The following is a 20,420-nucleotide window of genomic DNA, read 5'->3' as shown; positions in this document are numbered from 1 at the left end:
CTATGATCATATTCTAATGTAGCTATTTAGCTTTGTCCAGTAGCTATTTAGCTTTGGCCAGTAGCTAGTTAGCTAATTAGCTACCTCCAAGTTAGTTAGCTATTGCTAGTAGCTAGTTAGCTATTAACAATAGCTAGTTGGCTATTAGCCTAATTTCCGGCCCAACAAATAGTGTCGAAACTTTGTGACACTATAAATCATCCCCAAGGCTTCTCTCTCCATTGTGGAATAATTTCGTTCCGCTTGTGACAGTTTCCAGCTTGCATAGTATACCGGTTGGTACCACTTCGGTTCGGTCAGCTGCGTAAGTGCGTTGTCGATTGCTATGTCTGACGCGTCGACAACCACATGAAATTCTTTGGACCAGTCCGGGGGTTGTACTACCGGTGCTTGCGATAGTAGTACTTTTAGCACGCGGTAACCATCATCCTTTGTAGCCATCCATTGAAACGGTGTTCGGTGAACCGCAGCATGCAGCGGTGTTGCAAGATCTGCCAAATACCGGAGCATCCGGCTATGCCACCGGATTTGTCCTAAAAATTTGCTTAATGCTTTTGCCGTCGTTGGTGCCGGTGCCTCCAGAATTTCCCTGACTTTGTCCAGGTCTACTGCTATCCCGTCCTTGTTGACAATATGGCCCAGTAGCGTACCACTAGCCACCCCGAACACACACTTTGCCAGGTTCAAGCTTAGCCGGTATCCCCTACATTTTTCTAGGCATAACCGGAGATGGTCCAGGTGCTCCCCTTGCCAGCTATACACCGCGAAGTTGTCTAGGAACACCTGCATAAATGACGGGAACTCAACGCTCCTTATGCGCAACGCTCGGCCACAACCGAGCTTAGAATGATACACAGAAAACGGGAAATAAAACACGACACAAAGAAGAGGAAGATACACAAGAGGTTTACGTGGAAAACCCCAAAGTAGGGGAAAAACCACGGCAGCCCACAGGCTGCAAACTGTCACTATGTAAGAATGTACAATAGTGAGTTCACTGAGGCAACGACCTCGTGCTCACAGATCTTCGCCACAGGCGGCGGTTACAACAGAGGCAACGACCTCTTTCTCTCTCTCTCTCTCTCTCTGTACAGTTACGCACTCTCTCTTCTCTTGCACCAACAAGAAACGACAACAACTACAACTCATACTAAAAGTTTGCCCTAAGTCATATTTATACTAATATGACTTTTTGGCTATTTACAAATATAGCCTCGATGGACTCTTAGAAACATATTTACGAATATGTCTCTTCATCCGGTTCATACCGGTTCTGCACCATCCGGCTCTCCGTAGCCGGGTACTCCTCATCCAGTTCATACCGGGTCTGTATCATCCGGCTCTCCGTAGCCGGGTACTCCTCATCCGGTTCATACCAGGTCTGCACCATCCGGCTCTCCGTAGCCGGGTACTCCTCATCCGGTTCATACCGGGTCTGCACCATCCGGCTCTCCATAGCCGGGTACTCCTCTTCTGATTTCGGCCTCGGCCGAGATTGTTCGTCGGCACTGTTCTTCTCCCTTCCCATCCGGAGGGACCTGTCTCCCAACAATAAACGTCGGGATGAACTCTCCAAATATTTCCATGATTATCCGTTGAAAGGTAGCCGGCGCCGTCTTGAGTCCAAACATCATCACTACGGCAACAAAAACTCCCCACTCGGTAACGAACGCCATCTTTTCTTGGTCATCGGGGTGCATCTGTATTTGATTGTACCCATTGAATCCGTCTAGGAAGCTATATACCTCGTGACTGGCTACTGTGTCCAGAACTCCATCTGTGAATGGAAGTGGAAAGCCATCAGTCACCATCGCGGCATTCAATTTTCGGTAATCAACGCACACCCGGATCTTCCCGTTCTTCTTCGGCACGACTACTATCGGACTCAACCATGTGGCTTTCTTTACCAACTGGATAAAACCGACTCGAAGTAACTTGTCGATTTTCTCTTTTACCCTTACCGCATAATTAGGGTTCATTCAGTAGCGCCTGTGCTACCGGTTTGGCGTCTTTGCTGAGATATATCTGGTGTTGATATAGTTGTGAATCCATCCCTCGCATATCCTCATAGGACCAGGCAAATACGTCCCGGAATTCTTTCAATAGTTAATCATTGCCGTTTTGTTTTCCGGTGACATTTCTTTGGCAATATGTACCGGTCGTGCTTCCTCCCCAATTCCTAAGTTTGCTTCTTCTAGCTGGGACGCCTTGGCCCTTTGAGATACTGCCATTTCCCGTTTTAGGGCCTCCTATGCTTGATGTAGTTCTCTGATGGCCTCTTTATCCGGTTCCTCTCCGGCATCTCCCGGTTGTGCAATATACGGAGAGACTGCTTCTGCCACATCTATTTCAAACAAGGGTACGATTTTTGGATTATCCTTGAGATACCGATTGACTTCCTCATCGACGAGTCCTTCCAGCATATTAACGCTTTCAGCATATAACGGTGTTAGCTCTTTGCCGGTTCCGGTTTGTGGATGTGTCGGTACCCGTACTTTGGTTTTGCCTCGTCGGAATGTAATCACGTTCTTCCGCCAGTTCTGCATAATGTGAGCCATCCGCAACCATGGTCGTCCAAGCAATAGTGGGTAAGCCCCGTGAGTATTTAACTGGAGAACCACCGCAGAAATGCGGAATGCATGTCCTCCAATTGTTACCTCCAGATCTCGTATTAAACCGGTGGGTCTTACCGAACTCGTATCTGCCATCCGGAGCCAAAACAAGCAAGGCTCCCACTCCTGAATTCCCAAGGTGTCACAAGTGCGGAGGGTTATTACATTGATGCCCGATCCTCCGTCAACGATTGTCCCTGGTAGCTCGCGTCCTTTGACAAGGGCAGTGATTGCCGGATTGCTTGTGTCCACCATCGCCGACTCTTCCTCTGGGTTGGAAAAGAAAGTCGGAGCCGGCGACAAGTCTGGTGTTGTTATTGTCGATTTCAGCCCATCCGTGAACCGAGGTACTAATTGTAGTAGCCGGCCTAATGGCAACGTAATTTGACATTCCTGTAACGCTTGCCATGTTGGGTTTTCCGCCTGGATTGTGTCGGTGAGCTCCGTTGATGCCGCCTTTTGTTGTTTGACTTCGGTTGCATTCAGTTCATTCGCCTTCTCGAACCATTCGGTGGCCTGTTTCCGAATAGTCTCTTGGGCTTCCCACTCCGTCATCTTTCCTTTTGCCCTGGTAGTGACTTGTTGTATATTTGCGACCTCTGCTACCACCATATTGACTGCCGATTGTTTTTCATTACTTTTCATTGGGCATTGGTTGCTATAATGACCTTCCTGCCGGCAATAATAACAATACGCTTTCCGGGTATTGTTGGATTCTACTTTTGGCCCGATACTTGGTTGAAATCCTGTTGCCGGCCGATTAGGCTCTTCCGTTCGTCTTTGTTCTGGTTGGGTGCCACTCAACCCTCTCTTCGGCTCTCGTAGGTATTCCTTCGCCAGTTCCCGACGCTCCTCCTTTCGGTTGTAACTTTCGTTTCTTATTAAAACATTGATGGTTCTTGTATCCCTGTCGTCGGCGATCTTCGTAATCCTCGCGCTGATCTTCTCCCCTCCAATTGTAACTTAGAGAGTGATCACGATCAAAACGGTCACCATTATGATCTCGGTACCTGTCGTACCGGTCCCGGTCATAAGTGTCCCTTCTGTCGTTGTACCAGACATCCTGTACTGGCCGGTAACGCTCGTCTCGATGCCAACGTTCTTCTTCCTCTTTCTGGTCGTTGTGGGGATCGATTTGTCTTACCGGTGCCGCTTGCCAGTTCAGTAAGTTATATTCACATCGGTCCATTGTGTGCAACCTGGAATGTCATAACATGCACTGTGACCGCATGGTACATTCTATTGCAGAGTGCTCGGCATTGAGACTAGTCGCACATTGTATAGCTTGCCGAAAACGTAGGTCTTCTTTTGTCGATAATGTACGTTGGAGTGCCCCCATTGTTAGCCACGAGCTCGTTTTCTCCATCTCCCTGACCCGGTTTATGACATGGTCGATCGTGCTAGTGCGGAAATCAATGACTGCGCACACCATACGCAGGGGTTCCCGGAGTGCTGCTAGGAATATTACTTTAGCCTCTGCTTCTGGTGGTGCCTGACTTAGCTAGTTGTGCATCCGCTGGAACCAAATTACGAATTGTTGAATGGTTTCCGTAGGTTCCTATCATATGGTGTAGAATAGGCCGACCATTTCTTGTTGATCCACCTCCTTGTTGAAGAATTGTAAAAATCTGGTTTTCAAGTCCTCAAACGTAGTGATGGTGCCGGGAAGGTGTGTCAAGCGCCATCGCACGGCTGGTCCTTCCAAAGTCATGTTGAACTCTGCGATCTTCGATTGTTCTACTTCGGCGGCATTTAAGCATTGCGGCACATGGTTTGCTTCCCATGTTTGTAGAAATGAATACACATGGGCTTCCGCGTCTGGATCATCCCAGTACATGGGATATTGGAACGGCATATCGTCGTTAGGTGTCGGAACTCGAGCTGGTGGTGACGGAGGTCTCTCCCCCTCTTCTGTTGGAGGCAGAGTTGGATGTTTCTCCTCCTCTTTTTTCGGAGGCGGTGTCAGAGGTCTTTCCTCTTTTTTTGGCGTTGAAGGTCTTCCCTCTTCCTCCTTCGGAGGCCCGCGTGGCGGTGTCGGAGGTTGATCCTCCTCGTGCCTTCCTGAAGCTTTCAGTTCTATTATCGTTGGTTCCGGTGTCGTTATATTATCTTATTCCTCGTCCCCCGGTCCGTCCGGGGTGTTGTGACTGCTGCGGTAATACGAATATGCGTTGTACTCGCCGTCCGAATTCGATTCAAACGCCGAAAATGGTTCTGAATTGTTGAGAATCCACTTCCGATTCGCCTTCACCGTTCCGGCCACAACCGAGAAATCACGAATCAATGCAGTAGAAAATAGGAAACACAGAGAAAGACACAATAACACAGGGATTAACGTGGAAAACCCTAAACGGGAAAAACCACGGGAGTACAGGACTCCAAACCAACACTATACAGAGAAGTATACAATGGCGAGCTGCAAGGCGACGACCTTGAGCTCGCTGTCCTCGCCACAGGTGGCGGTAATACACAGAGGCAACGACCTCCTCGTTTCTCTCCCTCTCGCTCTCTCTCTCGGCTGCTCTCACTTCGCTCCCTCTAAGTGAAAACAGAAAATGAGCAGCAAGCAAACAAAACAGTTTGCCCTAAGTCATATTTATACACATATGACTTTCGGGCTATTTACAAATATAGCCTCAAGGGCCCTTGGCAAACATATTCACAAATATGTCCCCGCATCCGGATCTCTCTCCGGGTACATTCATCATCCGGCTCCGTAGCCGGGTCTTCGTCATCCGGCTCCGTAACCGGGGTCTTCGTCATCCGGCTCCGTAACCGGGGTCTTCGTCATCCGGCTCCGTAACCGGGGTCTTCATCATCCGGCTCCGTAGCCGGGTCTTCATCATCCGGCTCCGTAGCCGGGTCTTCGTCATCCGGCTCCGTAACCGGGGTCTTCATCATCCGGACATCCCATCCGGAGGGACCGAAATCCCAACAAACTCCCCCTTCACTTCGGCATGGGATGTCTCTCCAATCCGATTCTCTTCCGGCATGCTTCCAGCTTGTCGGGTGTGAGCACTTTGGTCAACATATCTGATCCGTTCTCGTCCGTGTGGATTTTCGTCAGCACGAACTCCTTGTCTTCTATCCTTTCCCGGATCCAGTGATATCTTCGTTGGATGTGCTTCGTCCGGGAGTGATAGGCCGCGTTCTTCGCAAGGTGGATGGCACTCTGACTGTCGCAGTAGAGTCGGTACTCCTCCTGTCGGATACCGAGCTCTCTAATGAAGTCCTTCATCCATATTATTTCCTTGCCGGCTTCAACGGCCGCCATGTACTCCGCCTCCGTGGTTGACAGTGCAACCGTCTTCTGCAGCCTTGACTGCCACGAAACAGCTCCCCCTGCATACGTCATCACATACCCTGATGTGGACCGGCTGGTATCTGCATCAGCCGACATATCCGAATCGGTAAAGCCGTCGAGTTCGGGCTTTCCGGAGCCGAATCGGAGGCACACGTTTGCCGTGCCCTTCAGGTATCGGAGTATCCACTTGGCCGCGTTCCAATGCTCTTTGCCGGGATTGCTCATGTACTGGCTCACCACTCCGACTGCATATCCTATGTCCGGTCTTGTACACACCATTGCGTACATCAAGCTTCCGACGGCTGAGGCATATGGTACTTTCATCATGTCCTCCTTCTCAGCCTTTGTCTTGGGGCTTTGCTTGCTGGACAGCTTGCAGTTTGTCGGTAGTGTTGACCCGACTGGTCTTGCTTCCGACATGTTGAACCGTTTGAGCACCTTTGTCACGTACTTCTCCTGTGACAGCCACAACTGCTTCTTGCTCCGGTCCCGGATGATATGCATCCCTAGTATTTGTCTCGCCGGACCCAGGTCCTTCATTGAGAAGGTTCGGTGAAGAGCCTTCTTCAGCATCCGTATCTTGACCTGGTCCCGTCCGACGATCAACATGTCGTCCACGTACAGGAGGAGTATTAGAAAGTCTCCTCCTTCGAACTTCTTCACAAACACGCAGTGATCGGACTGCGTTTTGTGGTACCCTTCGTCGGTCATGAAGGAGTCGAACTTCCGGTACCACTGCCGGGGAGCCTGCTTCAGTCCGTAAAGGCTCTTCTTCAACCGGCATACCAGGTGCTCCTTCCCTTTCTTCTCGAATCCTTCCGGTTGCTGCATGTAGATCTCTTCTTCGAGGTCACCGTGAAGGAATGTCGTCTTCACGTCCATCTGTTCTACCTCGAGATCCATGCTTGCCGCTATGCTCAGCACCGTCCGGATGGAGGTCATCTTCACTACCGGGGCAAATATCTCGTCGAAGTCGACGCCCTTCTTCTGCTGAAACCCCTTCACCACGATCCTGGCTTTGTATCTCGGGGGGTTCCCGGCATCTCCCGGTTTCAGCTTGAACACCCATTTGTTTCGAAGTGCCCGCTTTCCTTTCGGCAACTCCACAAGTTCATATGTGTGGTTCTCATGCAGGGAATCCATCTCGTCCTGCATGGCACTCAACCACCTGCGGCTCTGGGTGTCATACTTTGCTTCTTCAAAGCTCTCCGGCTCCCCCTCGTCGGTTAGCAGCACGTGCTCTGGTTCCGGAAATCTCCGGGGGGTCCTTCTCTCTCTTAGAGGATATCTCCGTTCCGGAGCTTCGGTAACCGGTTCTTCCGATTCTTCTTCATCCGAATCCGAATCCATTTCGGGATCGGGGCCGGTTCCGGTATCATTTTCATCTTCTTCGGCCGGTTCTGTTTCTTCACCGTCTTCGGCCGGATCCTCGAGTGCTAACCGGTCTCTTGCCGGTCGGGACTGCTCCTTGTAGAGTTGATCCTCACCGGTCGACTTGGAGCTCTTCATCTTCTTCTCCGACTCCCAGTCGGCGAGTGTCTTGTCCTCCATGAAGATGATGTCTCGACTCCTGAATATCTTCTTGTCGACCGGGTCCCATACTCGGTAGCCGAACTCGTCGTCGCCGTAACCGAGGAATATGCATGGCCGGGTCTTTGGATCTAACTTTCCTCTCCGGTCCTTTGCCACATGCACGTATGCGAGACACCCGAACACCTTCAGATGCCGGTAGGACACTTCCTTACCGGTCCACACTTTCTGCGGCGTGTCTCCGTCCAAAGGTACTGAGGGTGATCTGTTTATCACGTATGTTGCCGTCGACATTGCCTCAGCCCAAAACCCCTTGGGTAATTTCGCATGCGCCAGCATACTCCGGACCCTCTCCATTATGGTCCGGTTCATCCTCTCGGCCAGCCCGTTCAGTTCCGGCGTCTTCGGCACAGTAAACTCGAGCCGGATTCCCTTCGAGCGACAGTACTCCTGGAACTGCCCCCGGTATTCCCCTCCGTTATCCGCTCGTATCGCTTTCAGCTTCTTGCCGGATTCCCTTTCCACTCTCGCGTGGAGTTCTTTGAAGACGGACAACACTTGATCCTTTGTCTTCAGCGGTGCCGTCCACAGCTTCCGGCTGTGGTCATCAATAAATGTCACGAAGTACTGGGCTCCGCCATGTGACTTCGTTTCTACTTGACACACATCAGTGTGCACCAACTCCAATGGTGCGCTACGTCTCGTCGGTGGCCTTGAGTGGAAGGAGGTCCGGTTTTGCTTACCGGCCAGGCAGTCGGTGCACTTCTCCAGGTGCACATGCTTTACTGGAATAAGGTTGTCTTCTGCAAGCCTCTTCATCCCCTTCTCACTCATGTGGCACAGTCTCTTGTGCCACAGCTCACCGGCAGTGTCGGCTGCCACATTTAGCTCTTCCGGACATAACCGGGCATTCATCAGGTACAGTGTGTTGTCTTTCCGGGCCCGAGCCACTATCAGGCTCCCCTTGCTGAACTTCATTTCGCCGTTCCGGATGCTACCTGCGTAGCCTTCATCGTCTAGCCTCCCGGCCGAAATCAGGTTCAATCGAACCTCCGGAACGTGACGAACATCCTTCAGCAGCATCTTGCATCCGGTTGATGTCATCAGCCACACGTCTCCTATGCCGGCAATCCGGCATGTACCTTCATTTCCCATCCGGACACAGCCGTGCTCACCGGCTGTGTAGGATGAGAAGTATTTCTTCTCCGGGGTCAGGTGGAACGACGCTCCGGAATCAACCACCCAGGTCATCTCTTCACCGGCAAGATTCAGCTCCCTCTCTTCGGTAATGAGCATTATCTCTTCTTCACTTGCCGCGAGTGCCGTCGTTCCTTTCCGGTCCTGCCCTCGCCGATCCGGACCTCTCCGGTCCGTGGCTCCCCGGTATGCACCGTTTCGCTCCGGTGACTTCTTCGAATCGGTGTCGTCGGCTCCGTTGTCCTTTCGGTAATGCCGACAATTCTTCCGGAAGTGCCCCGGCTTCCCACAGTGGAAGCATGTGGGTCTTCCTCTTGACTGCGACCGGGTCCCCGACTTCTCCCGTCTTTGCGGACTCCGGTTCCATTGTCTTCCCCGTTCCGATTCGGTAAGCAGCGCCTTCGGGTCGGAGGCCGGTTCTTTATCTCTCCGACGCGCTTCTTCATTCAAAATACTTGTCTTTACCGTTTGCAGAGACAAGTTATCTTCGGTGCAGGAGGTGCTGAGAGTCACCACCAAGTTCTCCCAGCTTTCCGGCAATGTACACATCAGAATGATGGCTTGCATTGCATCCTCCAGCGGGAACTTGATTGCCGCAAGCTGGTTCACGAATCCCATGAACGTGCTTACGTGTTCCACCATGCTCTCGCCGTCCCGGTACTTGAGGTTCACTATCTTCCTCATCAGGGAGGTCCGGTTCAACGCATTCTTCCTCTCGTAGAGGCCCGACAGCTTCCGCCACATCTCGTATGCGTTGGTGTCGTTCGCCACATGTTGTAGAACGCTCACGTCGACGTATTGCCGGATGGTTGCAACGGCTTTACGGTTCAGAAGCCTCCATTCCGTCTCAAGTACCCCCTTCGGTATTTCCGACCTGTCAATCGGTTCGTACAGGTCCCGAACAATCAGAAGATCCTCCATCTTGATCTTCCAGTCGGCGTAGTTCTGCGCATTCAGCACCATCATCCCCGGCTGCCCGCTGCTGCCGCCTTCCATTTTCTGCACTGTCGTCGCTCTGATACCACTTTGTTGAGAATCCACTTCCGATTCGCCTTCACCGTTCCGGCCACAACCGAGAAATCACGAATCAATGCAGTAGAAAATAGGAAACACAGAGAAAGACACAATAACACAGGGATTAACGTGGAAAACCCTAAACGGGAAAAACCACGGGAGTACAGGACTCCAAACCAACACTATACAGAGAAGTATACAATGGCGAGCTGCAAGGCGACGACCTTGAGCTCGTTGTCCTCGCCACAGGTGGCGGTAATACACAGAGGCAACGACCTCCTCGTTTCTCTCCCTCTCGCTCTCTCTCTCGGCTGCTCTCACTTCGCTCCCTCTAAGTGAAAACAGAAAATGAGCAGCAAGCAAACAAAACAGTTTGCCCTAAGTCATATTTATACACATATGACTTTCGGGCTATTTACAAATATAGCCTCAAGGGCCCTTGGCAAACATATTCACAAATATGTCCCCGCATCCGGATCTCTCTCCGGGTACATTCATCATCCGGCTCCGTAGCCGGGTCTTCGTCATCCGGCTCCGTAACCGGGGTCTTCGTCATCCGGCTCCGTAACCGGGGTCTTCGTCATCCGGCTCCGTAACCGGGGTCTTCATCATCCGGCTCCGTAGCCGGGTCTTCGTCATCCGGCTCCGTAACCGGGGTCTTCATCATCCGGACATCCCATCCGGAGGGACCGAAATCCCAACATGAATCGCCTTCTCCCGCTGCTAATGCCTGCAAGATGGATTCCGCTTCTCTCAAACTACTTAAACTGCTTCCTTCATCCGGATGGGAATTTTGTTGCACACGGAGTGACTCCGCGGCCACTCACCGGATCACCTTTGAAAAGGATCGATCCGCGCGGATTTCTTCCGCCACCTAGTGGTACGCTTCACACTTATGCAGTCGTTCGGCGAGTCGTCGCGCTCGCTCCGTTGTTGGGTCATTTGTTGGTCTAGTCATCCATGCCCCCCGTTGTTCACTACGCTTGAGCAGGAATCGTGGTTGCCAAAAACTATGTTACTCCTTGGGGCAAGACTAGCCCTAACACAGGGTGTCCCTCTAGGACAATTCACCAAAGGGTGGTGCAAGTGGGGTAGGTGTAGACCGTGATACAACGTATTCCTAACCGGCTATGATCCGACGTGGTTAATGATCTCAATACACGCATAAGATAGATTCTATTAAGCACAAAACGGTAATTAACTAAAGCGTCAAAGATTAAACAAGATATAGAACAACAACACTTTCATTAATAAACCGTTAATTGATTACAATCTAACCGGGTCCTTTTATAGGTCACCGGCTCTGGGTAACAACCGGTGCCAACCGGCTACGAACCGGTCCGGATCCGGATCGGCATACCGAATCCGGGTCCGTCCGTTCACTTCTCAAAATATAATAATTATAAATATCCCTTTCCCATTATGGACTTTATCCGGCTTGTAGGTCTTTGCCGGTCAACATAGATAGAAGCTCATGCCACTAGTTATTGCAACTAATTACCTAGTGATTGTAATCTCAATAGTGCATAGACTTGTGACAATAAGCTTAATAATCAAAATTGATGATGAAATAAATGTAAATACCTAAGGTACATCAAGAAGATGAATGGGATGCTCCTCGTATTGATTCCTTCCAACACGTTTCTTGCACAAATCCTTCTTATTATTTGAAACCCTACTCTCATTAGTCCAAAATATGGTGATTATATCCTTGATTTCCTATGTTATGGGTGTCATTGGCTTACATCTTGTGGTTAGCTTTAGTAGACTAGTTCCTTCATCACTTGAAATTAACCGGTTCATTGTATTGTACACATTTTTTCTACTAACACCAATTACCTTAGATGGCACACTTATGTTAATATCGTCAACATCACTATTAAGTAACATCATCAGACTAGAACTTTTTAAGACAAGATCAGTTGAATCTAACCTACTCATGGATATGAAACTATTACAGAGATTATTTACTAGTACAGATGTTAGGTTTCCATTCAGGCCATCAAAATCAACTAATTCTCTTGATGATGGATCATTTAATATTCCATAAAGTATTACCTTCTTATCTTCATTGCTAATGTGCTTGGTTAGAACATTGAAAATAGTCTATAACCTTTCTCTCTATTATAGTAGTCTCACTACTTCCATTCTCAGTGGTATTCAGACCTACATCACAACCAATACTATCCTTACCTTTAGTTAATGTGTCTTTCTTATCCTTTAACATTTGAAGAGGTTTCCTTTTTTCTTCTGCCCAATACTTTCATATCGCTTGTTGTGTACTAATAGCTTGATCCCTATCTTGATGATCCATCAGGGTTGTTGGTAAACACCCTCCTTCCCCTTCCATCTGGCTTCACATATTCATTAGTAAATTGAAAAAAAACGAGACGTAAATGACTATACCACATGCAAACTAGTTATTGACAAGAGCAATCCCACCGTTAGCTATTAACACATAGTGGCTGTAAGTGACTGTTTGTCGCGGCGAAGTGAACGCTACTCAAACTTTGACGATTGCAACCATCGTTAGGAACAGTGGTGCCAAGTGTGCGATTATGGTGGCGGTGATGACTATCTGCAACAACAATACACAAAATTATTCCACAATACACAAGATTATACACAATATAATTAACAAACGAAGATGTAGATGTAATGGCTACCTAGCAATAGAGGAGGTAAGTGTTCGAAAGTGGCAGTTTTAGAAGTTGCAAGTGGCTAACAATTGTAAAATCACCGGCGAACTGTGTTGCGAATAGTTGCAGCAATCGAGGACCGAACAGTGGCGACAATTGAGCATACAATGGTCGCAATGGAGGAGCTAACTCAGTTGAACCAAACAGTGGCAGCAATCCAGGACCGAACAATGGCGACAATTGAGCGTACAATGGCCTCAATGGAGGAGTTACCTCAGTCAGACCAAACAATGGCAACAATCTAGGACCGAACTGTGGGAGCAATTGAGCGTACAATGGCGGCAATGGAGTGAACTCAATCGGAGCGAACAGTGGAAGTAATCGAGCCTGAACAGTCACAAAGTGATGGCCGGCGAACCGTGTTGCGAATAGTTGTAGCAATCGAGGACCGAACAATGACGACAATTGAGCGTACAATGGTCGCAATGGAGGAGCTAACTCAGTTGAACCGAACAGTGGTGACAACTGAGCGTACAATGGTCTCAATGGAGGAGTTAACTCCGTCGGACAAAACAATGGCAACAATCTAGGACCGAATTGTGGCGGCAATTGAGCGTACAATGGCGGCAATGGAGGAGTGGAGCGAATAGTGGCAGTAATCGAGCCTAAACAGTCACAAAGTGATGGCCAACGTGATGTGACGATGGATCATGCATAATGAACCTAGGAATTTGATATATAATTAATGTTTCCAATTATAGTGCACATTTCCATTTATGGTGCATATTTATGGTGCTCATTTATATAATTACCCCATTCTAATGTTTTTATTCATGGTGCAAAAAGACTAAATCATTGGTAGCTTTTTGCATAGCTAATTAGCTATGTCAAGCACACAACTAATTGTTTCCACTCCCATGCTTTCACCCCATATTCTTCTTGGGTTTCTTTTGGATTCCAGAATATGAGAATGATATTCCCCCCTCCACCCACCCACCCACATATTTGAGCCTCGACCTTATTGTCATTCTTGTTGTGGGAGTGTCATCCCAACTCTCGTCAAAATATTGTCAATGAGAATGGTTGATAACAATTTGTTTGGTCATTAAGGGAGACTTAATTTTCCATGGTGTGGATAGAATTGGTCGTGTTTCACATTCTTGCATATGATTTCTCACGCATTTCATCTATACTAGTTGTGGTTGTAATCGTTTTGGTAAGTTTTGAGTCTCATGTTGCATTCCCAATTATAGTAAATTACGTCACTTCTCCTCAAAGTTGTAGCTATGTTGCCTTTCCTCAAAGTTGTATGTACACTATCTTTACTATCATGGATATCCCCAATAACTATACTAGGAAGCAAATTAATGATCATGTTGGTAATCATCCTCGAAAACCTTATTAAGGTAAGGCAATTGGTTGAATAGGCTAGGGCATTAAATGCACACTAATCAACATATGTGCTTTGGAATGACGTGGGTGATACCATCGATGATGTAAGTTGAAACACCATTTTGTTGGTATGCCGCACTCTCTTCTATTATGGATGGAGTGGTGCATTGTAGTCATAATGTGTTGTCTCATGAATCGTGCTAGGTATCTTTGAGAGTTTACATGATGGCACAAACATAGAGATAATAGCATATGGCACTAGTAATCACAGGGTTGAACATTGAATAAGTCAACAAAACTTAAGAATACTTAAAGAACAATTAATTAGATTTATGGAAGACACTTAAGAATGGGGGCAAGCATCAACCATGGGAGATAACACATTTAGGGATACCTTACCAAGAACAGTATTTCTAAGTGTTAAACCAAGGTTTACATAAGTTAGAGAGGGTTTTTTTATAAACATTTATTACTCACTTTTAAAGTAATAATTTGCGTCCAGTATGCTCCCATCTACCTCATATAGATTTTATATTTGAAGGATGAAAAACATGAGTAGTTATTCTCATTCTACACACGCTCTTTTTCAAATTCCACATATTTATCTCTATGACCTATGGGGTATTGTGTGCCTCTCAATGAGTGGTTAAAACAAAAGAATGCAAGTTTTTCGCTTTTGGAGCCCCTCTCAATACATGTTGTCCTCTATAGAGGCATTGTCTTTAATTATGAACAGTCATTTACAATTAGTTTATTTTATTTGATTAAAGTCATTGTTGCATATTATATGTAATATCTACTTTTCACATATAATTATCATTATATTAAATGGATACTTTGAGAATTACATGAGTAAAATCATGTGCTACATAAAACAAATACCACTTATTCTCTCCCCCTTAGTTGATTTGAATTGTGACACACATGAGTTAACAAACACGCCTTTCCATTAGGGAAAATCATACCCACACATGTAACGGTGATCACACGAACAAAGACAACTCCCTACTACATGCAATCTTTTAATAGTCAACTAACGTGCAAGCTTTTCATGTGTTGCAAACAAACCATAACAATGAAGCTAAGCACAAAAACAAGAAGTTCACCAAGCCCATCTTCTTTCATGAATCCTAGCAATCTTAAAAGGACACATCACCACGAAATTTTGGCTTCTCGTTGGACACATCTAACAAAGACTAAATGCCAAGGATGTGGTCGTGGTCCAACAAAGTGTAAAGCAAAAACAACAAAATCCATAAAGTACGCTATTCACATTTCCAAATATACATATGTTACCATAATTGTTGCAAGCATATGTCGCAAATACCAACAAATCTCAATGTCCCATCCTTGTTGGTAGTAACCTACTTATGTACACATCCTCATCGCTAGTAGCCTTACTTATGGAACACATCCCCATCACCAATGGCTTATGTGACACACACAACAAAAAAGACTTGCTTTGCAAGATCCAAGAATGGATTGTTGAACAAGGATTAAGGAGCGCAATTGTAGCGACATGTGTCATTTGAGAGGCTCCGTCTCAAGGAAGGGAAACAATAACAAGACCCACTGCAGCTTTTTAAACTAGTACCCAGAGGTAGAAAAGTGGAAGGTGTGAATAGTACCTAGCACCTATCAATAGGTGGAATAAAAGAGTAGGGGAAAAGGAGAGCACTTTTCAAATAGTACAAAGAAAATATCCCTTCCATATTTTGTCATCAAAATATTCACAAATATACGCACTATCAGATTATTATCGTAACCGCAGCAATATCATCAAGATTGAGAATGGTCTCATTTTTTCACGAAGACGAAATGAGGGGTTGGTTTACCATATAACTCTTTAAGAATAAATTGTACACAAACCGATCAAATGAAACACACTCTCGATCTAGAAGCATATGTATCGTCGAAGGATCTGTTTATCTCCAACCACATAAGTTGAAAAAAAAACAATGTAGTTCATGATACAGCTTTGACAACAAAAATATATAATTACTCTTTTTACATATATAAAAGAGCATGAGCACATTGTTGAAACGCATTCACTTTGCCGCCTTTTTTTTTATATGAAAAGCACATTTAAAACTCTCGCTTTTCTGGAAGTTGTGACCACAACACAGAGAAGAAAATGTACGCAAAATGACTCATGCGATCAAATGATTACCCCATCAAGCAGAAGCACATACAACTTTTCTCTCTCCCTCTTTTTCTGTTGCTCCATGAAGTTTCGAAACCTAACCCTAATTTTTATGCCCTTTTCCTCAACTTTTGGGCGTTGTGTAGTTACTAGTAGGTATTTAATACCAATGGTGATATCTTCATTCTTGGAATACCATTGACTGTGTGAATGCCGCAGGACTCACATGTTGTGATTGAGCTTCCGGAATGAATGCCTTCTTCTTCGGATGGCACTCAAATGCCCCTTTCGTAGTGCTTGAAGACAGCGATACTCCTTCACCTTTCAATCCAAGGTTAGACCAAATCGAGCTCCATGTGGCATCATTCGGGTCATTTATCCGTAATGTTTTGGGTGCCCAAAGACGCCTTTCGGGGTCAGCATCTGTTGGTTTTGTCCACATCGGCCTATGGACCAATGGCCATGCGACACCTGGGAATGGATTCGGTTGTTCTAGTGCCACATCCCAGGCTGATATATTTGATAAGCCTAAAGCTAGAGAATGAGGAGAACCAAATAATCTAGTACCAGATGAACCTACTATTCGAGTATTACTGTTGTTGCAGGCAAACTGCCCATTACATTCATCAGGTATTTGATTGTCGTGCTCATTTCCATCTCCACCTTGATCTACCTCTGGACAGATTAGATCATCAGGTTTCACACCAGTAGTACATCCATCCTTCCCAACACCTTGTGAGATAGTGATAGTTGATGTGCAAGCAGATTCCATCGAGTGTTGCCTCCCACAAGATGATTCCGACGGAGGGGATCTTCCACATTCACCATTCAGCGTGTTACTTTCTGACACTAGACCAATGTTAATTGAACTGACCTGATCTATATCTGAACCTTCAACTTTGTAGAAAGCACCTAAATTAAAGCCAATTCCCTCCTTATCCAAACCTTCAAGATTATAGGAGGTACCCACATTTGAGCCTATTTGCTCCATGTCTGAACCTTCATCTCTGTAGAAAGCTCGATTCGGAGGGGGGGTGGGACCCACATATCCATAAATCGGGGTGTTCTTTTGATCATGCAAAGACAAGCCCGAAGTCGCAAACAAGTACCTCAGATGATGAGGCTTTGTTGTCTCCACACTTTGATGAGCGAATTCATCATGTGGGATCGCCTTTGTTCTCATGGCTTTCTTATTTGGGGTATCCCCTACAGTTTCATTTGAGTCGATACCGCCCGATTTGGATTCTCCTGAATTATGTTTCCGTTTTCGGCGGCCCGCCCCCACTGCGACATTTCTTAACGTGCCACCTGCCGTCCAATACCTTTGGCAGTTCTTACAAAAATGGCGAGGTTGATTCACATTATAGTTATTGTAGTAACAAAACTTGGTATCCAAGCTATTACACCGAGGACAAGGGAGGATCTTATCTGGCTGTTTATCATTTACATTCTTTATTGTTATCATGTCTTGAGGTTGGGTGGAACTTCTTGGTACTTCTGGGCTTGCTGTGGCGAGGCTAAGGTCACCGATATAAGCATTGCTACTGCTCGATGAGCTTCCTAGCGTATGTAATGTGTTCTCAAGTGATACAGGACTCTGCAAACACGAGATAATCGAGAGAAGTTCAAAAAAAAAGAGATGATTGATGATATACATAGCATAGGCCATAAACCATTTCACAAAAAAACACAAGAGGTATATTTTATGTGTGTAATGCTGAAAAGTAGTTTGCAATTAACTGGCCCACATGTCATGATTGTCTATAAATTAATGATTCAAAAGCCAAACTACTATTAATGCAACACTAATATAAAGATCCTCCAAAGATGTTATATAACATGAATCCTTAATTCATATAAAGATCCTTCAAAGGTGTTATATAACATGAATACTTAATTCATATAAAGATCCTTCAAAGATGTTATATAACATGAATCCATAATTCTTCATTTTATCAGTATATAGCACGGTGACTACATTACATCTCTAACACACCCACATTATTAACTTTTACAAATGATTTGATCAATCTAGTGACTGCATCTCATAACAGACCCACACCATTAGCTTTTACAAATGATTTGATCAAACTAGTGACTACATCTCTTAACAGACCCACATCATTAGCTTTTACAAATGATTTGATCAAAGCAGTGACTACATCTCTAACAGACCCACACCATTAGCTTTTACAAATGATCTGATCAAACTAGTGACCTAACATAAAAAATGCTTCCTTGGTAACATCTACAACAAGAAACATTGTAGAACACTTATATATAACACCACATATTATTTTATTTGAAACAAGGAAATAAACATCTACCCAGATAACAATATCTTATGTTCATTACGCATTCAACAAGTGAAAACAACATCAATCAAAAAGACAGGCAGATCACAAATATCTAAAACAGACTAAATCGATCCATCAATCAATAAACATCCTTCTTTAAGCACATCTACAATAACAAGAAAACCCATTGGTACATTAATCTGTAAGGTCTAGACCATCTATTTTTGGAGTGCATCTCTAGATACCGACCTCTAGATGCATCGCCGTCCCAAAAATGAAAGGTTCATTATGAATAAAATCAGTCAAAATTTTGACAAACTCCAACAAATTATTCAAATGAGTGGGGAAACACTCGTAAAGACCCTTTGAGACGGATCTCAAACACGAATCCACTTGCGAGCATACACATATAAAGAACATCACATGAACAAGCACGACATTAATCCAGTATTAAGAAACACGAATAAAGATCCTTCCCTCGGAACATTCTATAACAAGACAGAAGATACATACGTGCAGAAACATATGTAACATAAATATGATTATGAAAAACTAACAAGAAAGATCTTTTCTTCAGGACACATGAAACAAGATGTGCATTCCCATAAAATACAAACACACACACATTATTCATATATACAACCATACGTAGAAACACACACGTATGGATGGATGGATGGATGGATGGAGTAAAACTATGAATTTTCAGCAATATTTGAATAGAATCAAGAAACAGGGGGTGTGAAGGAAGCGGCATACCAATTTGGAGAGGAGGAGAGGAGGGGGCGCAGAAGAGGAGGACTGAAGCTCTGCATCTGTGAAGGGGCTGCTCATGCTCCCCATGAAAGCTGAAGAAAGAAAGAAAGAAAGAGGGCTAAAGAGAGAAAGAAAGAAAGAAAGAAAGAAAGAAGAATTGGGTGTGTGTGTGTGTGTGTGTGTGTGTGTGTGTGCCCTTTTTCTTCTTCTTCTTCTTCTTCTTTCTTACATATTTACTGACTTATATGTATATGTATGTATATGTATGTATAGTTATATATGTATATGCTTAAAAGATGGAGGAGAGAAAACTGTGTGTGTTCTGTTGTGGGTGGATGCTGTGGGCATAAAAAGAGCAGAGGAGGTAAATAATAGTAATGATGATGATGAGAACAAACAAAACAGAAACAACAAAAGGCGATGGAGAACAGAAAACTAGAAGAAGAAGAAGAAGAAGAAGAAAAGGAAGAAGAAGGAGAAGGGAGAAAAAGGGAGGGTGAAAGAGAAAGAGAGGAAAAGGGGAAGATGGAAAAGCGCATGATCTTTCCAGAAGCTTTTTATATATATATACAAATACATGAAGAAGAAAGAAGAAGAAGAAGAAGAAGAAGAAGAAGAAGAAGAATTTACAGGAAGAAAGAAAGCTTCATTATCGGGTCGACTCTGTCTTCACGTGATGACCCACAACTGTTTGGACCCCACCCCACCTCCCTCCCCTGAACAAGAAGAAATGAAGGAAGACATGAAGGAAGGAAGGAAGGAAGAAGAAACACAACATACACATACACATACACATACACATACAAACACATCGGAAAAGGGTTTCCTTCGCTAACACGTTCTCACACTGCTTCTTCTGCTGCTGCTTTTGCTTCTGCTTTTGCTTCAGTCGGGTGTTTCCTTGTTGCTACGCCCTGCGGCCGCCACATTGACATTCAGGTGGCGACAACAACTATGGTTGTTGTCCTCATTCCTATGCATACCCGTTGCTTGGCATTGTCTTCCTCAAGTTGTGCTTGTGCTTGTCCTTGTCCTTGTCCTTGTCTGTGTGCTTGTCCTTGTACTTGTGCTTGTGCTTGTGCTTGTGCTTGTGCTTGTGCTTGTCCTTGTCCTTGTGCTTGTGCGTGTGCGTGTGCGTGTGCTTGTCCTTGTCCTTGCCCTTGCCCTTGCCCTTGCCCTTGTGCTTGTCCTTTTCCTTGTCCTTGTGCTTGTACTTGTCCTTGCCATCATCATCGTCCTTGTCATTGTTATTTCCATTGTTGTTGTTGCTGCCATCATCGTGTGTCGCCATCGCTGCTCCTTCCTGCCAACCCACTCACATTGGGGTGGCACCCATTCGTTCAAAAGAAGAGATGCTACAGACTGCAATCCGAGCGTGGATGTGTCGGAGAGGAGTTTGGAATGTGCCACACACTAATAATGCAAGACGTATGCCCACATATTTGAGGTTCTCTCACATCTGGCATTTGGTATGTTGTCGCTCATTTTGAAGACTTGTGTTTGTCGCCCCCCTCCCCCTCTCACACAATCTGAATT

At 45.7% G+C, this 20,420-nt stretch overlaps 1 protein-coding gene across 1 annotated transcript; it reads right to left on the bottom strand.

Moving 5' to 3' along the window:
* Positions 1-15,635: 15,635 nt before the first annotated feature.
* Positions 15,636-19,096, bottom strand: LOC147860473 (uncharacterized). Its single transcript, XM_087324061.1, has 2 exons — positions 18,888-19,096; positions 15,636-17,428 (listed from the first exon to the last, which is right to left on the bottom strand). Exons 1-2 carry the CDS (start codon positions 18,969-18,971, stop codon positions 16,013-16,015), a joined length of 1,500 nt encoding a protein of 499 aa, XP_087180187.1. The 5' UTR covers positions 18,972-19,096; the 3' UTR covers positions 15,636-16,012.
* Positions 19,097-20,420: the final 1,324 nt, after the last annotated feature.

Source organism: Azolla caroliniana, unplaced genomic scaffold (genome assembly GCF_043228905.1).
Source record: "Azolla caroliniana isolate FFs.n. ecotype wild unplaced genomic scaffold, voAzoCaro1.0.p SCAF_9, whole genome shotgun sequence".
NCBI classification, from domain to species: Eukaryota; Viridiplantae; Streptophyta; class Polypodiopsida; order Salviniales; family Salviniaceae; genus Azolla; species Azolla caroliniana.
This window is presented reverse-complemented; position numbering and strand designations above follow the sequence as displayed.